This window comes from Phascolarctos cinereus, unplaced genomic scaffold (assembly GCF_003287225.1).
Source record: "Phascolarctos cinereus isolate Bilbo 61053 unplaced genomic scaffold, phaCin_HiC Scaffold_3;HRSCAF=262, whole genome shotgun sequence".
Lineage (NCBI taxonomy): Eukaryota > Metazoa > Chordata > Mammalia > Diprotodontia > Phascolarctidae > Phascolarctos > Phascolarctos cinereus.
In genome coordinates this window covers 83,808,855-83,828,080 of record NW_027555736.1, presented here as the reverse complement: position 1 = coordinate 83,828,080, position 19,226 = coordinate 83,808,855, and the positions used below count along the sequence as shown (strand labels likewise).

At 37.9% G+C, this 19,226-nt stretch overlaps 1 protein-coding gene across 1 annotated transcript in view; it reads right to left on the bottom strand.

Moving 5' to 3' along the window:
• Positions 1–19,226, bottom strand: part of CPXM2 (carboxypeptidase X, M14 family member 2) — a 219,216-nt gene that overhangs the window by 120,275 nt on the left and 79,715 nt on the right. The window contains exons 3-4 of the mRNA XM_020964119.2: positions 18,106–18,215; positions 2,582–2,721 (exon numbers count right to left, since the gene is read on the bottom strand). Of these exons, the coding sequence (XP_020819778.1) occupies positions 2,582–2,721; positions 18,106–18,215 (250 nt within the window). The remainder of the gene's footprint in view (positions 1–2,581; positions 2,722–18,105; positions 18,216–19,226) is intronic.

Here is a 19,226-nt window from a genome sequence, read left to right as displayed (position 1 = left end):
ATTGAAAAAGTGTTTGCCATGACCAGTGAGTTATATTGACAAAACTCTATTATTCTCGGCCCTGCTTCATTTTATACTCAAAAGTCAAACATGCCTGTTATTCAAATCATCTTTTGATTCCTCACTTTAGCTTTCCAATCTCCTGTGACGAATGTGACACTTTATTTGGTGTTATTTCTAGAACATGTTGTAAGTCTTGAGAGAACTGATCAACTTTGGCCTCATCAGCATCAGTGGATGGAGGACAGACTTGTATTACTTTGATGTTGAATGGTTTGCCTTAGTTTTGAACAGATTTCATTTGGTGATTTTTGAGATTATACCCCAGTATTGCTTTTCTTATCTATTTTTTTTATTAACTATGAGGTTTATTCCAAGTCTTGCCCACAGTAGCATATTAAATTAAATTCACCCATTCCCATCCATTTAAGTTCACTAACACCCAAGATGTTGATGTTCAAATTTTCCATCTCCTGTCTCACCATATCCAGTTTGCCTTGGTTCATAGACCTTGCATTCTAGTTTCCTATGAAATATTAATCTTTAAAGTATCAGACTTTCCTTTTGTCAACAAACACATCTACATTTGAGCTTCCTTTTGGCTTAGGCCCAGTTGCTTCATTAAAACTGGAGCTACTTATAGTTGTCCTCTGCTCTTCACCAGTACGTGTTGGACACCTTCTGACCTGAGTGGCTCATCTTCTGGTGTCGCGTTTTCATTTTAATACTGTTTTTAATATTTTAATCATTTAATATTGTTCATGGGGTTTTCTTGGCAAAGATACTGGAACAGATTGCCATCTCCTCCAGTGGATCACTCTTTATCAGAACTCTCCACTATCACCTGTCTGTCTTGGGTAACCCTGCATAGTATAGCTCATAATTTCAATGAGTTATGCAAGCTCTTTTACCACAACAAGGCAGTGATCCAGGATATATACTTGTCAGCTTCCTTCTCTTTGAGAAGAGTCTGACACATAGTCTTGTGGGTGGCAATGGGCAGCAATGATTGAGACTTTCCAACTATGTGGCCCCAAGAGAAGATGAAGTCATATATGTCTCAAGTTTTCTGGAAGGAGAAAGAATGATTTCCTGGACAATGGAAAGTTCTGGGATCCAAGATTCTAGAATCTGGCCAGCACCAGTCTCTTATATTTAAGTTGAATTTGTAGCCCTGGATATAGAGAAGAAGCAAGTAACTGAGGCATGATATAGAACAACGAAACCTGGACTCCCAATGGCCTAAACCAGTGATGTCAAACTCAAATAGAAATGAGGTAGAGGGGGGCACTACATAAGAATCCCTGTGGGCCACACAGTACCTTAGAAAACTGTATGTTAACATTATCAACATTCTATTCGATTTTGATTTATTTTGTTAAATATTTAATCATTCATTTTATTCTGGTTCCAGCCATACTAGGCAGTGTTGTGGCCTGGGCCTGTGGCCTGTGGCCTTGATCTAAACCAAGATCACGTTGGCTCTCAAACTTTCTCACAGTCCAAATGTGAATCAATGCATCACCACCCCATATGAATAACTCAATCTATTCTAAAGATCACAGGATAATAGATTTCAAGCTTGGTGGAACCTTGGAGGGCATCTGCTCCAACCTCCCTACATCAAAGATGAACAGATCGGGGCACATACAGGTTAAGGGATTTGCCTCAAGTTATATAGATAGTAAATAGCTGAAGCAGGATTCAAACCCAAGTGCTCTCATTCCAAATCCCATACATTTTCCTCCTGACACTCAGTGACTATGGATCCCTGTTTATCCCTCTCTTGTCTTCACACTTCCCAGTTTGAAATCTTGGCTTCTTTCTTTGGTCCTCACTTGCTATATCCTACTAGTATATTTACCAATCCCTAAAATGCTTCCTGCATAAGAAATTTTGCTTACATTATTCTTGGCTTCGCAATTTCAACAACAGTAACCAGATCAGCCATAGGTCATATATACACACATTCATGTGGGTCCTGTATGAGTACTCTGATATGATAAGTACTAGTGATGGATAACTGAAATCTAATAAAAATATATGATGAGTCACTGCAGGAAAAATGACCCCAATGGTTGATAATTCCATATGAATTTGGAATCCAACATTGCTTATCTGTTCATAGCCTGCTTGTTATTGGTGACCTTCCAGGAATTAAAACAAATCTCATCAGTAAATTATAGTTAGGTTCTGGCATGACTGCCAACAGGCTAATCGCTAAATATTGGACAATGGCCAAAGAGCTGAATACAGCAGCTCCAAAGTGGTATGTTTGTGTGGGGGCCTCTGCTAAATCAGAGAACTAATCTGTTATTAAATGCTAAAGTGGATCTAAACGTGTGGTTTTTGTGCTCTTGGCATTTCAGATTCAACGTGTATGCCTCCTTCATGTTTATGTTCAGTAAATACTGTACACGAGTTCCTGCTATACAGCCTACTTTCTATTCTCCTATCACCACTCTCATTTACCCAGGACAAATATTCCTCCTTGTTCCCCTTCTCTTCTCTGTTTCATATGAATTTTGGTAATATACTCCAGGAGGCCAAATTCAGAAAAACAATACTGCATCATACTCACAACCACAGGGAGTTCCTTCCTTGGGTGATGACACCTGTGAATTTGGTCAGCCTCCTGGCATCAACTTCAATCCACTGGTGAAGGTCGTTTCGTCCTGCACACCAAGCTCCATCATAAAAGTCATTTTCATTAATACCTGCCTGGAAAAAAAAAAACCAAAACCAAAACCAAAGGTATTTTCAGAAAACCAAGAAAATCTGAACCCCATCTTTAAAGAAGGGGGAGGCAAATGCACGCATGTATGTAGGGGGATGAAGAAAAGGGAAAGTGAGGCAATGACTTAAAAGTCTTTATTCCCTACAGTATTTGTTGCATGACATCATGGAGCATATACTTTATAAACACTTGGAAATTTTTTCGTGTTCCATATCTGTTGCTTGGCCCATGTGAGAGCCTGACTTAAAATTCTCTCCTGTTGGGTTTATATTTACTGGATTAGCATTTAATTGGATCATTTGGCAAGCTGAATATCAGCTACTATTACCACCCAAAGATTCTCTTGGCAGAAGTTCATAAGCCAAACGAATGAAATGCTAGTGGATTTATCCCATAACAATCTCCATTTTGGGGAAAATAATGATTCTATTGCCTGAGTCAAGTTGCCAGAACATATGGACACAAAGTAAAGCCCCCCGACTGACTTCTGTCTGATGGACCCACCTGTTTCTGAGGAATAGAAGGATTTAGCTTGCTAAGGAAAAGTTCATATTCATCTCAAAGACAAAGCTTATGCTGATCTTATCTCTAAAGACCATCTTTATGTTCTTCAAACATTCTTCAACTCAATCTGTAAGGAGAGTTCTTCATGTGAATTACAAAACTGAAGGAAAATTTAGAATTAATCCTTGGCAGATGGTCATTTTAGGAGAGGATTGTAGCAATGAGGCCCTTCAATTACTGTAACCATTGTTCTAAAAAGAATTTATGAGATTGGAAGGACCTCTGAAGGCCATGTAGTCTACCTGAAGAGGAATCCCTTCTTCAGCATGCTTGAGAAGTGGTAAGGCATTCTTTGTTTGAAGACCTCCAGTGAAAGGCACCCACTACTTCCTGAGACACTCCATTCCACTTTGGGGCAGATTTAATTGCTGGGAAATTTTTCTTTATACATTAAGCTAAATGTGTCTGTAATTTCCACTCATTTCTCCTAGTCCTCTTTGTTCATCTGGGGCCAAGCAGAAAGAAATTTAATCATTGTCCCATATCAAAGACCTTCAAATGCTTACAGGTTTATTATAGTAAAAATATTATATACCAAATAAAGATAATAGATTGATCTCTTTATATTATTTCTCATGTGCATATGTATGGTGAACTCTTTCATACTGAATAGGGGGTGTGGGAAGTTCACTTAACTGAAAATGAAAGGGTATGGGGAGCAAAAAATATCGGGAACCCCTATCTTAGTTGGCTGAAGGACTAAGAGGATATATGGCTTGTCTAGGGTCATACAGCTAGTATACATAAGAGCTCAACTCTAATCTGATTTAATCTGATTTTAAGGCCAGCTTTCAATCCAGTATGGTAACACTGTCAAGCAAGAAGAAGTTAGGTAAGCATGACCTAGGCTTGATAGAGCCATACTAATTATTTGTCCTCACTTCCCTTTATAAATGGTAATTAAACATTCTAGAATTTTGAGAGAAATCAAAATCAAAATCATCCTGCAATAATTAGAAAACTACACTTGCTTTCCTTTTTTGAAAGTTGGAACATCTGCTCTCTCCAATCCTATAGGACCTTTACCATTTTCCAGGATCTTTCAAAGATCACTGTTAGTACCTCAGAAATCAACCCTGCCACTCCTTTCAGTATGCATTTATATATGTCAGCTGAGCTTGGTAACTAGAAGTCATCAAAGGCATTGACATTATCCCTTATTTTCTATTAAATGTGGATTTTCTATTAAACATGGCTGTCAATTCAAGAGTACTTAACAGTGTATGGTTGAACAAGCAAATCAATTCACAATCAAAATATTTATTAAGCACCTACATGATAGACATTGTGCAAATAAGCACTGAGGACATAAGTACCAAGAAAGAAAACAATTCCTTCTACATTGAGTTTATAGGCTAATGAGAGAGACGATTCCATTCTAATGCCAGAGAACCACAGGGTCAAGCCTATGAAGGGAAGTAAGTGGGAAAACAGGAAGGGTTATGAGCTCAGTCAGTCAACAAGCATTTTTTTGGAAGTTTATTCTATGCCAGATACTTGTACTAAGTACTGGGGATATAAAGAAATGCAAAAATAAGGTCCTTGCCCTCAAGAATTTTACTTCTAATGGGTGATGGGAAGCAAGGTGAAAAAAAAAACTGAGCATATAAGATAGATATGGTATAAATAAGAGTAATCTTGGAATTATTAGCAGTGTGGGCGTAGGAGGAAAGGAGAAAATGAGAAAGGCTTCTGGAAAAAGATAAGATTTGAATTGAGGAGGAGGGAGGGCATTCCAAACATGTAAGACAACCAGTACACAGAGTTAGAACATGTCATATGCTAAAAACAGCAAGAAGGACAATATCATTGGATAGTTGAGTATGCAGATGGGAGTAAAGTATAAGAAAACTGGAAAGTAGGAAGATACAGGTTATTAAAGGGCTTTAAAAGCCACACAGAGGACACAGAGGTTATCTGATCCTGGACGTAACAGGGAGCTGTAGTTTATGGAATGGGAGAGGCTGCAAATGACAGTCAGATATGCACTCCAGGAAGATCACTTAGGCAGCAGCATTGGAGGTGGACTGGATTTGGGGAGAAGCATTTAAGAACAGAAGCTTGTGAGGAGAAAGGATTTCAGAGTTGTGAATCACAGAGGTTAATAGTCAGATCATAGTCATATTCCCTTTCTCACCGTACATTTCCACTGTGTGTAACTGATGAAGGTAACATTGGAGAGCATGGCAGTTTAAAAGGCTAATTAACTTTGAGGTCATGGTAAAATAGGAGCAACAACATATAGCTAGCATTTATAGAGCACTTTAAGGTTTTCAGAGCCCTTTAGGGATACCTCCATTTTACAGACAAGGAGAATGAAGGAAACAGAGTTCAAAGGACTTACTTGCCCAAGCATCCAACACCTACAGAATGTCTGAGGCTGTGATTTGAACTCAGTCTTGACTACAGGTCCAGCACTCTATACAAAGTCCCCAAATATGAGAACAGGGGTTGGGGTGGACACTAGTATGCATGACTGTGACAAGGAATTGAATTAGGTGATAGAGATAGAATGAACCTCAAGGAGGTTTTTGAATAACGATCAAAAAGGGACAGCCTAGAAGTGGGAGTGAGGAGTATGCTTACTCATTTCTCTAGCCCAGTGCTTTGGGGACCATAAGTTTAAGAACACAGAATCCTGGAAAGAGTGGCAAGGGATGCAGAGTTTTCTAGGGAGAGCCAGATACCACTTAATACATGGAAAGAGTGTAAAGTATAGAACCTATTGCAATTCAGTCTCCATTTACCCAAAGAAAATTTTCTGAAGTAACATTCCCCTACCCTACCCCAGTCAAACTGGAGAACACAGGGGAAAATGTGGTAGTTCCTACTTCCCAGTAGTTCTTAACTCCCAGAATGGTTGTGAGGTTCACATGAGACAATGCATGTAAAATGATCTGCAAATTTAAAGTGCTATCTCAATGATGTCAGCTATCTCTTGCCTAACTGTCTGAACTCTACATTGCTCCTGGCCTTATAGTCTATTAGGGTTGGGAGATAAAACGCATACAGTAAGAAGAAAATACAAGATACATATAAAAGAAATATAAAATAATTTAAGGTATGGGAGTGTAGCTTCTAATAACTGGTAGAATCAAGAAAGGTTTCTTGGTGGTGTCACTTGAACTGTGCCTGGAGTTCCAAGAGGTAAGATTAGAAAAGACATCATTCCAGGCATGAGGGACAGCTTGGGAAAACACAGAGGTGGAAGACATAATGCTACATATGGAGAAGAGCAAGAAGACTGGAACTGGGATGGAGGGAGATAATGCACAATCAGCCTCGGAAGAAAGGCTGAAGGCAGATTTCAAAGGGTTTCAAATGGTTAATATATATGCCGTCTACCTCCCAGGGTTATTCTGAAGATCAGATGAGATAATACACATGAAATTTCTTTGTAACTACAAAGCAGTCTAGCAGTTAGAAGTGAGAAGTAAGTCTGATCCTGGAGATTCCAGGAGGAGTAAATCTGTTCTAATATTCTAACCTGGATGCTCCCATACATATTTCATGTTAGGGCAGGAGTGTGAGTATGCCTGGGCCTGCCTATGCTTAAATTTCTTAAGCTGGATATTTCTAAAAGGTGAAAGAACTACAATTGCAGGAGAATTATGACAAGATTTCTGAACAAGGGAAGATGTGGCTACAGGTAGAATTCAGCAAGTTAACTAGCTGTGCACAATGTTTTATCCTTGAATACACACATATACACACATATGCATATATATACATATATACATATATATATACATATATATACATATATACATATATATACATATATATACACACATATATATATATATAATACGTATGTGCGTATATGAAAATATATACACACATTCTTGTGGAGTATTATGTAGGGCAGTCATCAGATAAATGACCATTTTCAAAGCTTGCAGTTCAGTTCTTCAATAAAGTCATTTCTCCCAGGCTTTTACTGTCTGACAGTAAGGAGGACAATTCAGATAGGAGGATCACATGCTTTCAAATACTCATGAGGAACCCCTTCTTGCTCAGCTTCTAGATATTCCTGACACAAATGATAGGTATACTGTAGAGAAGTCCTGTGGGCACTCAATCAGAAATCTTTAAAAAATCTTTAAAAAGGAGTTTCCCCACCCTGTGACCCAAGTACCCTGGGGGGGGGGGAAGGTTGACTAAATTCCCTCATCTCTTTTTCTCTCTTTCTGTCTCTCTTTGCCTCTGTAACTGTTTCAACAACCACAAACATTTATTAAATGCTTACTCTGTGTCAGACAGTGTGCTAATTACTGGGAATATAAATACAAGCAAAAGGAAAGACAGTTCCTGTACTCAAGGAGCTTACATTCTAATGGGAGAAGGCAACATGTAAAAGGAACTGGAAAAGAGAGTCAGGAACAGAAAGTCCAGAAAGGAATGAAAGTGTGAACACAGCTTATGTTTACTTATTTACTTATTATTACTATACACGTTGCATCTTCCACCCTTAGTAGACTGTAATGCCAGAAGCATTTTAGAGTTCAGAGAAAGGAAAAAGATAGCAGAAATCACTGAGATACACTTCAAATTTGCAAATCATTTTACATGCACTGTCTCATGAGAACCTCACAACCACTCTGGGAGGTATGAACTAGTATTTCTCCCTGTGTTCTCCAATTTGGCTGGAGTGGGGTGGGACAGGGGAATGTTATTCCAGAAAATTTCCTTTGGGTAAAGGGAGAGTGAATTGCAATAGATGATGAACCAAACTTTGAGTTCCTTCAAGGAGACAAATGACAAAAACCACTAATGTTAAATATCTCTGACCTGATTATTATTTAAAAAGAAGAATAAAAGTGTTCATATTTTTTCTTGTGTCCTATAAAAATACTAATTTGTCCTTTCTCAAGATAAAAGACCATATATAATTCAATAGCTATGCTTCTATTTATTAATAGTACCAAAGATGATGTCTTAGGGCATAGTGTGGTCTGAAGACTAATTCAAAAGTCCTGGACTTGAGGCCCAGCTCCAATTATGACTAACTTAAATGCCTGGGAAAACTCAATGCTTTGAGCTTCAGTTTTCTCAGCTGTAAAATGGGGATAATCATATTGATACCACTTACCTGATGAGCTGGTTGGGAGGAAAGGATTTCATTAATTATAAAGCACTTTATACCCATGAATCATTGGTATTATCCTGACTCCTGCTCACTGTCTAGATGTTTTATTAATCATGAAAGTTCCTTTTCAAATTCCATGACAAGATCTTACCATAACTTTCACAAAACCTTGGGTATACTATTCAACAAAATCAACAATCATTTATTAAATGCCTTCTGCATGAAGAGCACCATTCTGAGCAGTTTTTTTAAGCTTGACCTTTTGAGGTGTTAAGGGTTGTTATCGTACCAAGTCAAAAAAAGTCTCTGACATAATAAATATTAAATCATTTAAGGGTTGATGCTCTCTTTCTGAAGTACCGCTTAACCTATGATAAGTATAAAACCAATGGCAATAGAAAGGGGGGTGGGGGAAGAAGAAGGTAAATAAATCAAACAGTCCATTTGAATACAAAGCCTATATAAATGTCCATGTACAGGCAGACTGATGACAGATGTGTGCTTCTAGAGGTCATTTCAGAAAATGTGTTTCTGAGGTTTGGGATGTCAATTTCCAACTAGCCTGTCTCTATTCTGAGGACTGATGAAACCAATTATAACTTTCTAAATGAGATCACAGCCTCACAAATGAGTTAATGTAAAAGGACTCTGGGAACTCAGAAAGAATAATTGTGTGCATGAGAGGCAAAACTATTTCTGTGTTGCTGAAATTGACCTCTTGCTTTAATCATTAAGAAATCTGAGATACTGGATGATGAGGGTAAAATGCAACACACTGATGAAATCCAAACTTTGTGTTTATTCATTGGGCCTGCATGAAAGTCAATGTTCCATTAGCAAGGATTATTAAATTTTGAAAGTCAGCCTTCTATTTGCCAGGCACTGTCCTAAGTACTAGGGATACAAAGAAAGGCATCAACTGTGTCTGCCTTCAAGGAGCTTCCATTATAACGGGGAAGACACTGTGTAAGTAATTATACACAAGATATATACAGAGTAAATGAAAAATAATCCAAAAAGGGAAGATGGTAGAAGCTGGGAGACCTGGAAAAGCCAGGTTAGAATTGGACTTGATTCTTGAAAAAAGCCAGGGAAACTAAGGGGTGGAGGTGAAGGGGCTGAGAATTCCAGGCATGGGGATAGTTAGCGTAAAAGCAGGGATCTAAGGAGATGGAATGTTGTATTAGAGCAACAGCAAGGATGGTATAGTACGTAGAGTATTGTGTGGGGGGGAGTAAAGTATCAGAAGACTAGAAAAGTAGGAAATAACCTGTAAAACACTTTAAAAAATCTTTAAATATATAGGCTATAATGGCTTTAAATATCAAACCAAAGTGTTTATATTTTACCCTGGAGGTAATAGAGAACCATGGGAGCTCAAGTTAGGGGGAGAGGGTAATCTAGTCGGACCTATACTTTAGAAAAATGACCCTGGCAGCCGTGGGTTTGAGTACAAAGAGAGTTGAAGAAGGCAGATCAACTAAAAAGACATCGATGGCCATTGAGAGCCTAAATTAGGGTTGTGGCAGTGTGAATGGAAAGAAGAGGGCATGTAGAAGAAAAGCTCTGAAAGAAGAAATGGCAAGGTTTGGCTATGGACTGGATGTGTGGATGAGTATGAGTGACAAGTTGATGATGACAATGAGGTTGCAGGTTGCGCCTTTGACAATAATAGAGAGGTTTTAAAGAGGAAAGGATTTGAGGTGGAGCAGGAAAGATAATAAGTTCTATTTTGAACATGTTGAATCTGAGCTGGCTTTGGGGAATCCAGTTAATGATGCCCAAGCTGTGTTGACAGTCTGCATTAGGATAGCCTTTGACATGAACTCTTCCCTTTCAAGATTATTTGTTCAATTCCCCTCCCCGCCCAGCCAACATTCAACAAATATTACACAGTGTGGTGAGTTGAAGATTATGCTTTAGTTTTGTATTTTAAGCATCATTTTCTAATTCTAATGCTTTCGTTTTTCTCATATCAAATTTCATTATCTTTGTATATCTATAAAATATATAGCTGCAAAAACAAGAGGTTTAATCTATACATAAAATAGCTATTCATGGATAGAGGCATAGGATATTGCAGCAGCAACAATATCAGGAATTAGCAACCTGCAACTTCTCATTCAGGTTTAACTTGTACCAGATTCCTAATGGAGATAGACAACGATAAGAGATCCTGGTGTAATCATTACCTCACTACGCAGTGCTAGAGCATCTCAGATATCAGTACACTAAACTAATAATATTTTCAATCACTGTGGTTCGTGCCAGGGATCCACAAGAATGGTGGCAGAGTGCACCAATGGTGCAGGGAGTGTTAAGGAGGTTACTCTCATGCTAATACACCAACTTGACAGTGAAAGAAGAAAGTTGAGGGTTTTCTCTTGTCAAAGATGATCAGGAAAAATTTGCAGTGAAAGAAAATTCATTCACAGAGATTATAAGAATGTGATGCTTATTCATTTCTGCATTCTCATTCTCTTGGCTCATTTTTATTCCAGAATAATTTATGAAGCAGAGGTGCCCAGAGAAGGGGCAGTATCTCAGTATTGATCAGAAATTTTTTTTAAGGAAAAAAAAAGTTTGGCAAGGTGTTTGGGGAACTAGAGACAGTTCACCCCTTGCCTTGCTAGGATCACCTTCTTTCTGTGTCTTCAATCTCTATTCTACCTTCTTTGCTGGTATGGTGAATCCCATAAGAGAAAGGGAAATGCTTTTTACTGGGTACTCTAGCAGGGGTTGTACCTTTACTACTAAATTGAAGGTGCAGAAAAGAAAGGTTAACACCTTTAACTCAATAATTAGAAATAAAATTAGAATTCAAGCTCCTACAGCAAAAATACTGCACTCTTTAAAACTCTGCATCTCCATGGCCTAGCACAATACCTGGCACAGAGCAAGTACTTAGTAAATGCTTGTTGATTAATACATCTCACACTCTGTTCTAAATCCCCCACTAATCAACAGAGCCATTGAAGACAACTGAAGGAAGAAATTAACGAATCTCTTCATGTTTGAATTATATCACCAACTGCTAATAATTCTTCTTCCTTAAAGTATCTCTGCTTTGCCCCATCTTCTCTATCCTCACTGCCAGGTCCACATTACCTCACACCTGCAGTACTTCTAAAGTCTCCTAGTGGGGAAGGTGGGCGAGAATTTGGAACTCAAAATGTTAAAAAATGAATGTTATTTGTTACATGTGATTGGGAAATATTTAGTGAAATAAATAAAATGCATTTTTAAAAGCCTCCTAGTAAATCTATCTCCAGGTGTGGCTACATTCAATCCATCATGCATATCATGTTTAACACATGACTTCCCAGAACAAGAAGCTATGATGGCTCCTTTCATATAACGTATCAAAACTAAACTCTTTTACCAGGCTTTCAAGATCCTCCATGGCCATGTACTACGCAGCAGATCTAATCTCTTCTATCATTCCTGAATACAAGCCCTCTGCCATAGTCAGGTTCATCTCCTCCAGCTAATCCCTGTTTGGGTGTTTTGGCTTAGCTGTTCCTCCTGCGTGGAACGCCCTGTGCTGCTCTCCCCTCTCCTCTCTGCTTTCCAAAATCTTACCTATCCTTTAAAATTCAGTTCAGATCCCAACAATTTCCAAAAAAGGATAGCTCTCACTGACTTCTCACCTTTGATCTCTTACTGCATTTACAATGAACATCACGTAATTTACGGTGCAATTTGTACAATTCATCAATAATTGATTTTTTGGTGGGCTGAATTTGGGTAATCATAGTGGGAATGGAAAGGAGGGGCTAGAACACATATATATAATAGAGAGAATCTATAGGATTTTGCATCATCTGAAACTTAAGAAAAACAGAAGAGTCAAAGATGACTCATGTTTCTAGATTAGGGGACCATGTGGATGATGGCACTGTTAGGAGAAACAGAAACATGTAGGAAGGGAGATGGTTTGCAGTGGAAGATGATGAGATTGGATTTGGAGTTGCCAATTTTGAGAAGTCAGTGTTGATGTCTAAGTGGAGGTATCTTAAAAGCAGATAGAAATAAGTGTCTGGGATGGGAAATGGTCTAGAATAGAGTGTCAAGCACATGGCCCGTGGGCTGCAGGTGGCCCACAACACTCTCAAGTGTGCCCCGAACCAGATTAAGATGTAATTGGACTTGCGCTCAATAATGAAGAGCGTAACAAACAAAACCAAGAGAACGTTGTATACGGTAACAGCAATATTGTTTTAATAACGACTTTGAGTAAGTTATTTTATTTATTATAGATACCCAAATTCACTGTAAAAGACATATTAAGAAAGACACTATCTGCATCCAGAGAAAGAACTGATAAATAGAAGTATGTTTAGGATAATTTTACACACACACACACACACACACACACACACACACACACACACACACAATTTGTGTCTATTGGTAGCCATGGGAGGGGAGAAAAAAGAAAAAAAATGTACATGATAACTTTGTTGTATATTTGAAAGGAATAGCAAGTTGTACATAGTAGATTTGAAGTTTCATGTACAATCAACTTTTTATTGTACTATGTTATGGAAATGCTTGATTTATGCCATTAATTAAAAATAAAATTTTAAAACTGTAATTGGGTATAGGCAGCTTACTAGCTCTTTCAGCATAATTCCAGATTGCTCTCCAGAACAGCTGGATCAGTTCATAGTTCCATCAACAGTGAATTCGTGTCCCAATTTTTCCACATCCCCTCCAACATTTTGTCCCTTTCCTCTTCAATCATTAAAGCCAATCTGATAGGTGTAAAATGATATCTCAAGGTTGCTTTAATTTGCATATCTCTACTCAGTAGTGATTTAGAGCATGTTGTTCATATATTTATAAGTTGTTTTGATTTCTTCAAAGAAAAATTGCCTGTTCATATCCTTTCACCATTTATCAATTGGGGAATGACTCGTATTCTTACAGACATGACAAAGTTATTTATATATATAAGACATGAGACCTTCATCTGAGAAACTATCTATAAAAATGGGGAGGGAAGAAAAAAAAGAAAGTTACATAATAATGTTATTATATATTTAAAAGGAATAGCAAGCTGTACATAATAGATTTGCAGATTCATGTGCAATCATCTTTTTTTCTATTCTACTATGCTATGGAAATGCTTGTTTAATTTCTTAAGTTCAGAATAAACTAAATAAAATTTTAAAAATGTGATTGAGAAATAAGGAAATAAAAATACCATTAAAATAGATAATACCATATTTTAACACTAAACCAATATGTGGCTGCAGAGATCCCTATGTGTGGACTAGCAGTCCCCTGTTCCTCTTTCAGTTTGACACCACTGGTCTAGAGCAGGGGTGCTTAATCATTTTTGAGTCATGGACCCCTTTGGAAGTCTAATAAAGGACATAGACCCTTTCTCAGAATAATGTTCTAAAATTTATAATATAAAATATGTAGCATTGCAAAGGAAACCAATTATAAGTATCAAATATTAAATAAACAAGTCCTTGAACGCTGGTCTAAGACAGAAAAAAAAAAGATTGAAGACAGAGACATCAGGAACACCAGAATTTAGAAGGAAGGAGGTAAAAACAAATGTAGAGAAACAGATGGGTCAATAAAGAACAAAGAGTGAGCCTTTTTATAATATTGATACTACAATATAAATTGTTCCTCTGGTTCACTTCATTCTACATCAGTTCATAAAACTGATCTCTTTCCATGTCTCTTTGAAATCATCTATTTCTCCACCTCTTAAAGAAAAATAGTACTCCATTACATTCTTATTCAGCCATTTCCAAAGTGAATGTGTCATGTCACAAGCCCAAGGGAGGAAGTTTCAGGGGGGGGAAAAAATCACTGATTTTGAGCTGGAAATTATATTAGAGACTATTTAGTCCAATTCACTAATTAGCCACGAAGAAACTAAGGCCCAGAGAGGGTGACTTGCCCAAGGTTACAAAGGTAATAAATGACAGGCAAGATTTTGAACCTAGGTCTTCTGATTCAAAATTCAGTACAGGTTGATGAAAATTGGAACTGATAGAAGGATGTTATATTTAGAAATTAGGGATTTTGTGGCTGACCTTTAAGAGAAAAGTTGTGGTCAAAATGTTAGGGATGCAAGTCTGATGCAAAAGGCAGGGAGGGAGAGATTGAAGACTGCTCCCCCTCCCAAAAAAAATGTGACAAGAAGAGAAATTTCACAATTTAACTTCCAAGAGGTGAACAAATTCTGGATGGTAATGAGATCTAAGGTTTGGCTATTACCAATTGCAAAGGTAGGAAAGACATTTAAGCGGAAATAGAGATACACAGAGAAGGGAGAAATGATGAACTGTGAAGAAAAGATGGTAGATAGGCATTAACAGCATTTTGAAATTACCAGGGATAAGGAAGGACTAAAATAACTGAAAAAATGTCATATCTCCTAATTAGAGAGTGAGGGATGATGATGGTTAGTTTGATTTTTTCCCTTTTTTTTTTTTTCTACAGTGGTATCTAATATGCTTCTGGGCTCATAATAAGAACTTGAAAAATACCTGTTGATTGCCTGACCAAAAATCTCAAAGTTCAAAGAATATCTTAAGTTTAGAAAAAAAAACACATGCTTTTTTTTATAACTTATTTTAATTAGATCCAAATGTTCCCTTCTTTCTTTGTGGGTTTTTTTTTTTAGTAACAGATACAGACAAGAGATCCTTAGAACTTACTGGAAATCTTTCTTGAAGAAACAGGAAGATATATTTTCCAAGAGTCTATTTAAACAGAAGAACACCCAAAGCCTGAACTGGCAAGAACCACTGAGTGGGACTAAAACAATGCTAAACATGCTCTAATTTTCCATGTAACTCACTGCAGCCTGGAGGCCATCTGCAGCCCTCTAGGTCCTCAAGTGTGGCCTTGTGACTGAATCCAAACTTCACAGAGCAAATCTCCTTACTAAAAAGATTTGTTCTGTAAAACTTAGACTCGGTCAAGTGGCTGCACCCAAGGACCTAGAAGACCACATGTGGCCATGATGCCACAGGTTCCTCATTCCTGGATAGGATGAGGAAATGTTTATATTCAAATCAGTTTATAGGTGGTCCATTTATTACATTGAATAAAATACAGAAGATCCTGTAAATTTCATCTCAAATAATGTCTAATACTACTAAGAACTCATATTTTTGTAATTCTTCATCATCACAAAGCATTTTACATAACTTATTTCATCTCATACTCACAAAAGCCCAGTGAGGTCCAAGTAACATCAGCCTTATTTTACAGATAAATCGAACCAAGGATCTGAGAGATTAAATCAGCAATGGGAGTGTGGCATACTATGGGGCCAAGAGGGAAGAAAGAAGAATCTGGTCTTTCTCAGAGCCTGCAAGAGGAGACTGGTACTTGAAATTCTGTAGGGCTATTTTTTGGATTGGCAAGAGGTAGATTCAGGGCTCCTGCTGGCTGATATGCAAGTTGCAATCCTGGCACCGGTACAGAGACAGAGGAAACATAGCAGGAGAACTAGTACATGTGACCATTCCATTCTCAGTCTCCTTTGCTGGATCTTCATCTAAGTCACGCCCCATAACAGTGAGTATCCCCCAGGGCTCTGTCCCAGGCCTCTTCTCTTTGTCTTCTGTATAATTTTACTTGGTAATTTCATTAGATCCCATGGATTCAATTATGATTCCTATTCTAATGCTCCTCAGATCTACTTATACAGACTGAACCTTTCTGCTAACCTCCAGACTCACATCTCCAGCTACTTGTTGGACCTCTCAAACTGAATGTCCTATAGACCTCTTAAATAGAAGATGTCCAAAATGAATTCATTATCTTTTCATCCCAAACTCTCTGATTTTTCAAACCTCCACCTTACTGTAAAGGGTACAATATCCTTTTAGTTATCCAGGCCTGTAACCTAAACATCACACGGCTCCTCATTCTCTCTCATCTCCCATATCCAAACAATTGTCAAGTCCTTTCAATTTTACCTTTGTGATGTCTCTCATTATGGGACCTTTCTCTCTTCTGATACTGCCAGGTCCTCATCCCCACGTGCCTAGACTACTGAAATAGCCTGCTGGCTTCTTTCCCTGCCATAAGCCTCCACTCATTCTAATCCATCCTCTATCCAATTGCCAAAGTAGCTTTTCTAAAGCACAGGATTAACTATGTCATCTCTTCCCATTCAATAAATTCCAGTGGCTCCCTATCCCTTCTAGGGTCAAATAGAAAATCTGTTTGACTTCCAAAGTCCTGCATAACCTGGTCCCTCCTAACTTATGCTCTACTGTATACTCTGTGATCCAGTGATCCCTGCCTCCTTGCTGTCCCTCCCACAATACACACCATCTCTCAACTCCATCCGTACTCACTGCCTGTCCTCAAACTTGGAATTCTCTCTCTCTCTCTCTCTTCATCTGTCACTCACTACTTCAATGATTTTCTTCAAGTCCCAGCTAAAATCCCATCTTCTACATGAAGCCTTTCCCAGTCCCCTTTAATAAGAGTAGCTCCCCTCTGTTGATTATCCCCATTTGTCCTGTATATATATCATTTGTACATAATTGCTTGTAGATCATTTTTCCCATTAGACCATGAGTTCCATGAAAGCAAAGACTGTCTTTTGCCCTTCTTTAAATCCTCAGTGCTTAACACAGTACTTGACACAGTAGGCACCTCATAAATACCTGTTGACTAACTGACCTCAGAATCCATGACACTATGTATATGAGACGTATGTTAATCTTGTTTAGCGAAGAGACTTTGGAGAGACAAAAAAGAAGCAAGGTTTAAGAGATATGGGGTTAAAGTAAAGGTGTAAACTTTGGAAAGTCTAATGGAGTCTGGGAAATTGGAGGAAGGTGAGGAAAGCTGATTGTCCAATATGTCCCTTGATTCCTAGTACTTGTATCCCAGAGATTATTAAGAGCAGATTTCTCTGGTGAGGTTATTCTCCACTTGGGTGACCTAAGATTTTATGTTTCTCCTGAGTGATGGAGATCATTTAGCTTGGCATATTCTATCATTTGTATAACTTTCTTGATTTCTGATTATAGCTTGATTGGATAAATGTTTGCTCACTATCTATTATTGTCTTATATAACAAGTATTTGGTGGGACAGAGCTAAGCTATCTGAAACTGTTACTCTCTTCTTTAGAGATATCAGGGAAAGAGGGAAAAGTGGTTTCTATCCTGAATCTCTAATAGGGTGGTATGCTCATAGACCACAGACATCTGATGTGTAATTGGTGGATATAATTCTAGTCCAGTACCTCTTGTTGAGATAGGAAAGTAGAGGAATGAGTGTCCAGTCACGGTCTTCCTCCTATTCCACATAAAAGTGAAAAATGTATTCTTCCATGGAGACACAGAAGGGGGCAATCTGAATCTTATTTATCTAACTATATATTTGTAAAGTGGAACAACCCGGGTTCCTGTGACTACAGTTCTGCACATACAAGCTCTTGTTTAGAACCTGTGAGAGAGGGTACTAGCCTCCAACTAGTGCGGTTCTTTTTCTCCACTCCACCTGGATATAGTGAAGAAGAGCAAGGAGAAGGAGGAGGAGGGGGGAAGAAGAGTGAGAGGGAGAAAAGGAGTGGGGGGTGGAAGAGAAGGAAGGAGAGGAGAAGGATAGTATACAACAATTATACATTGGCCCTCTTCCAAAATGAAGTAGCAACAGTAGCAGCAACAACAGCAGGAAGCATTTTGACTGCTCAGTGAAATTTTGGCTGTTACCTGAATGTTGAGCCGACCTCTGTGAGCCCCCAGGCCATATCGCTTAACTGTCGAGGCATGTAGCTGGAAGTCAGTGATTTTTAATGTTTCCAAACCCAGAGGAGGACAACCTGGAAACCAAAGGTATTGTTAAAAATGCAGAAAAACAACTTCCATTTCATTTAAATTGTAGAGAAATGCAAATTAAAACAACCTTGAGAGATCACTTTACACTTATCAGACTGGCTAAGATGATTGAAGGAGAAATGACAAATATTGGAGGGGATGTGGAAAATTTAGGATACTAATTCACTATTAGTGGAACTATGAACTGATCCAACTATTTTAGAGAGCAATCTGGAATTATGCTCAAAGAGTTATTAAACTGCCTGTCCCCTCTGATGCAGCAATACCACTACCGGGTTTATTTCCACAGATAACGAGGGAAAAAGGAAAAGAATTCATTCGGCTTAAAATATTTATAGCACTTCTCTTTGTGGTGGCAAAGAACTGGAAATTGCAGTGATGCCCGTTAATTGGAGAATGGTTGAACAAGTGGTGGTATATGATTGTGATGGAATATTGCTGTGCTATAAGAAAAGCTCAATGATCTTAAAAAAGACATGGATAGACTTGCATGAAATATGAAGAGCAAAATGAGCAAAACCAAAAGATCATTGTATATATTAACAGCAATATTGCATTAAGAATAACTTTGCGACTAGCTCATTTCAATTATTATAAATACCCAAATTAACTACAAAGGACGTATGAAGGAAGATGCTATATGCATCCAGAGAGAATTAACAAATAGACATATATATAGAATGATTTTACATACACATATACATACATACATACATATATGCCTATTTATGTCTAATGGTAGCCATCTCTATGTGGAAGGGGTAGGGAAGAAAAGAAGGGAAAAAATAAAGTTACATGATAACTTTGTTACATATTCAAAAGGAATAGCAAGTTGTAAAGAATAGATTTGCAGTTTCAGGTACAATCATCTTTTTTTTCTTCTATTATGTTACAGAAATGCTTATTTTATTTCATAAATTAAAAATAAAACATTTTTAAATGAAGAAAGGCAAAGAACTATAGGCGGACAAATGTTTTATATTTTCCTCCACAGT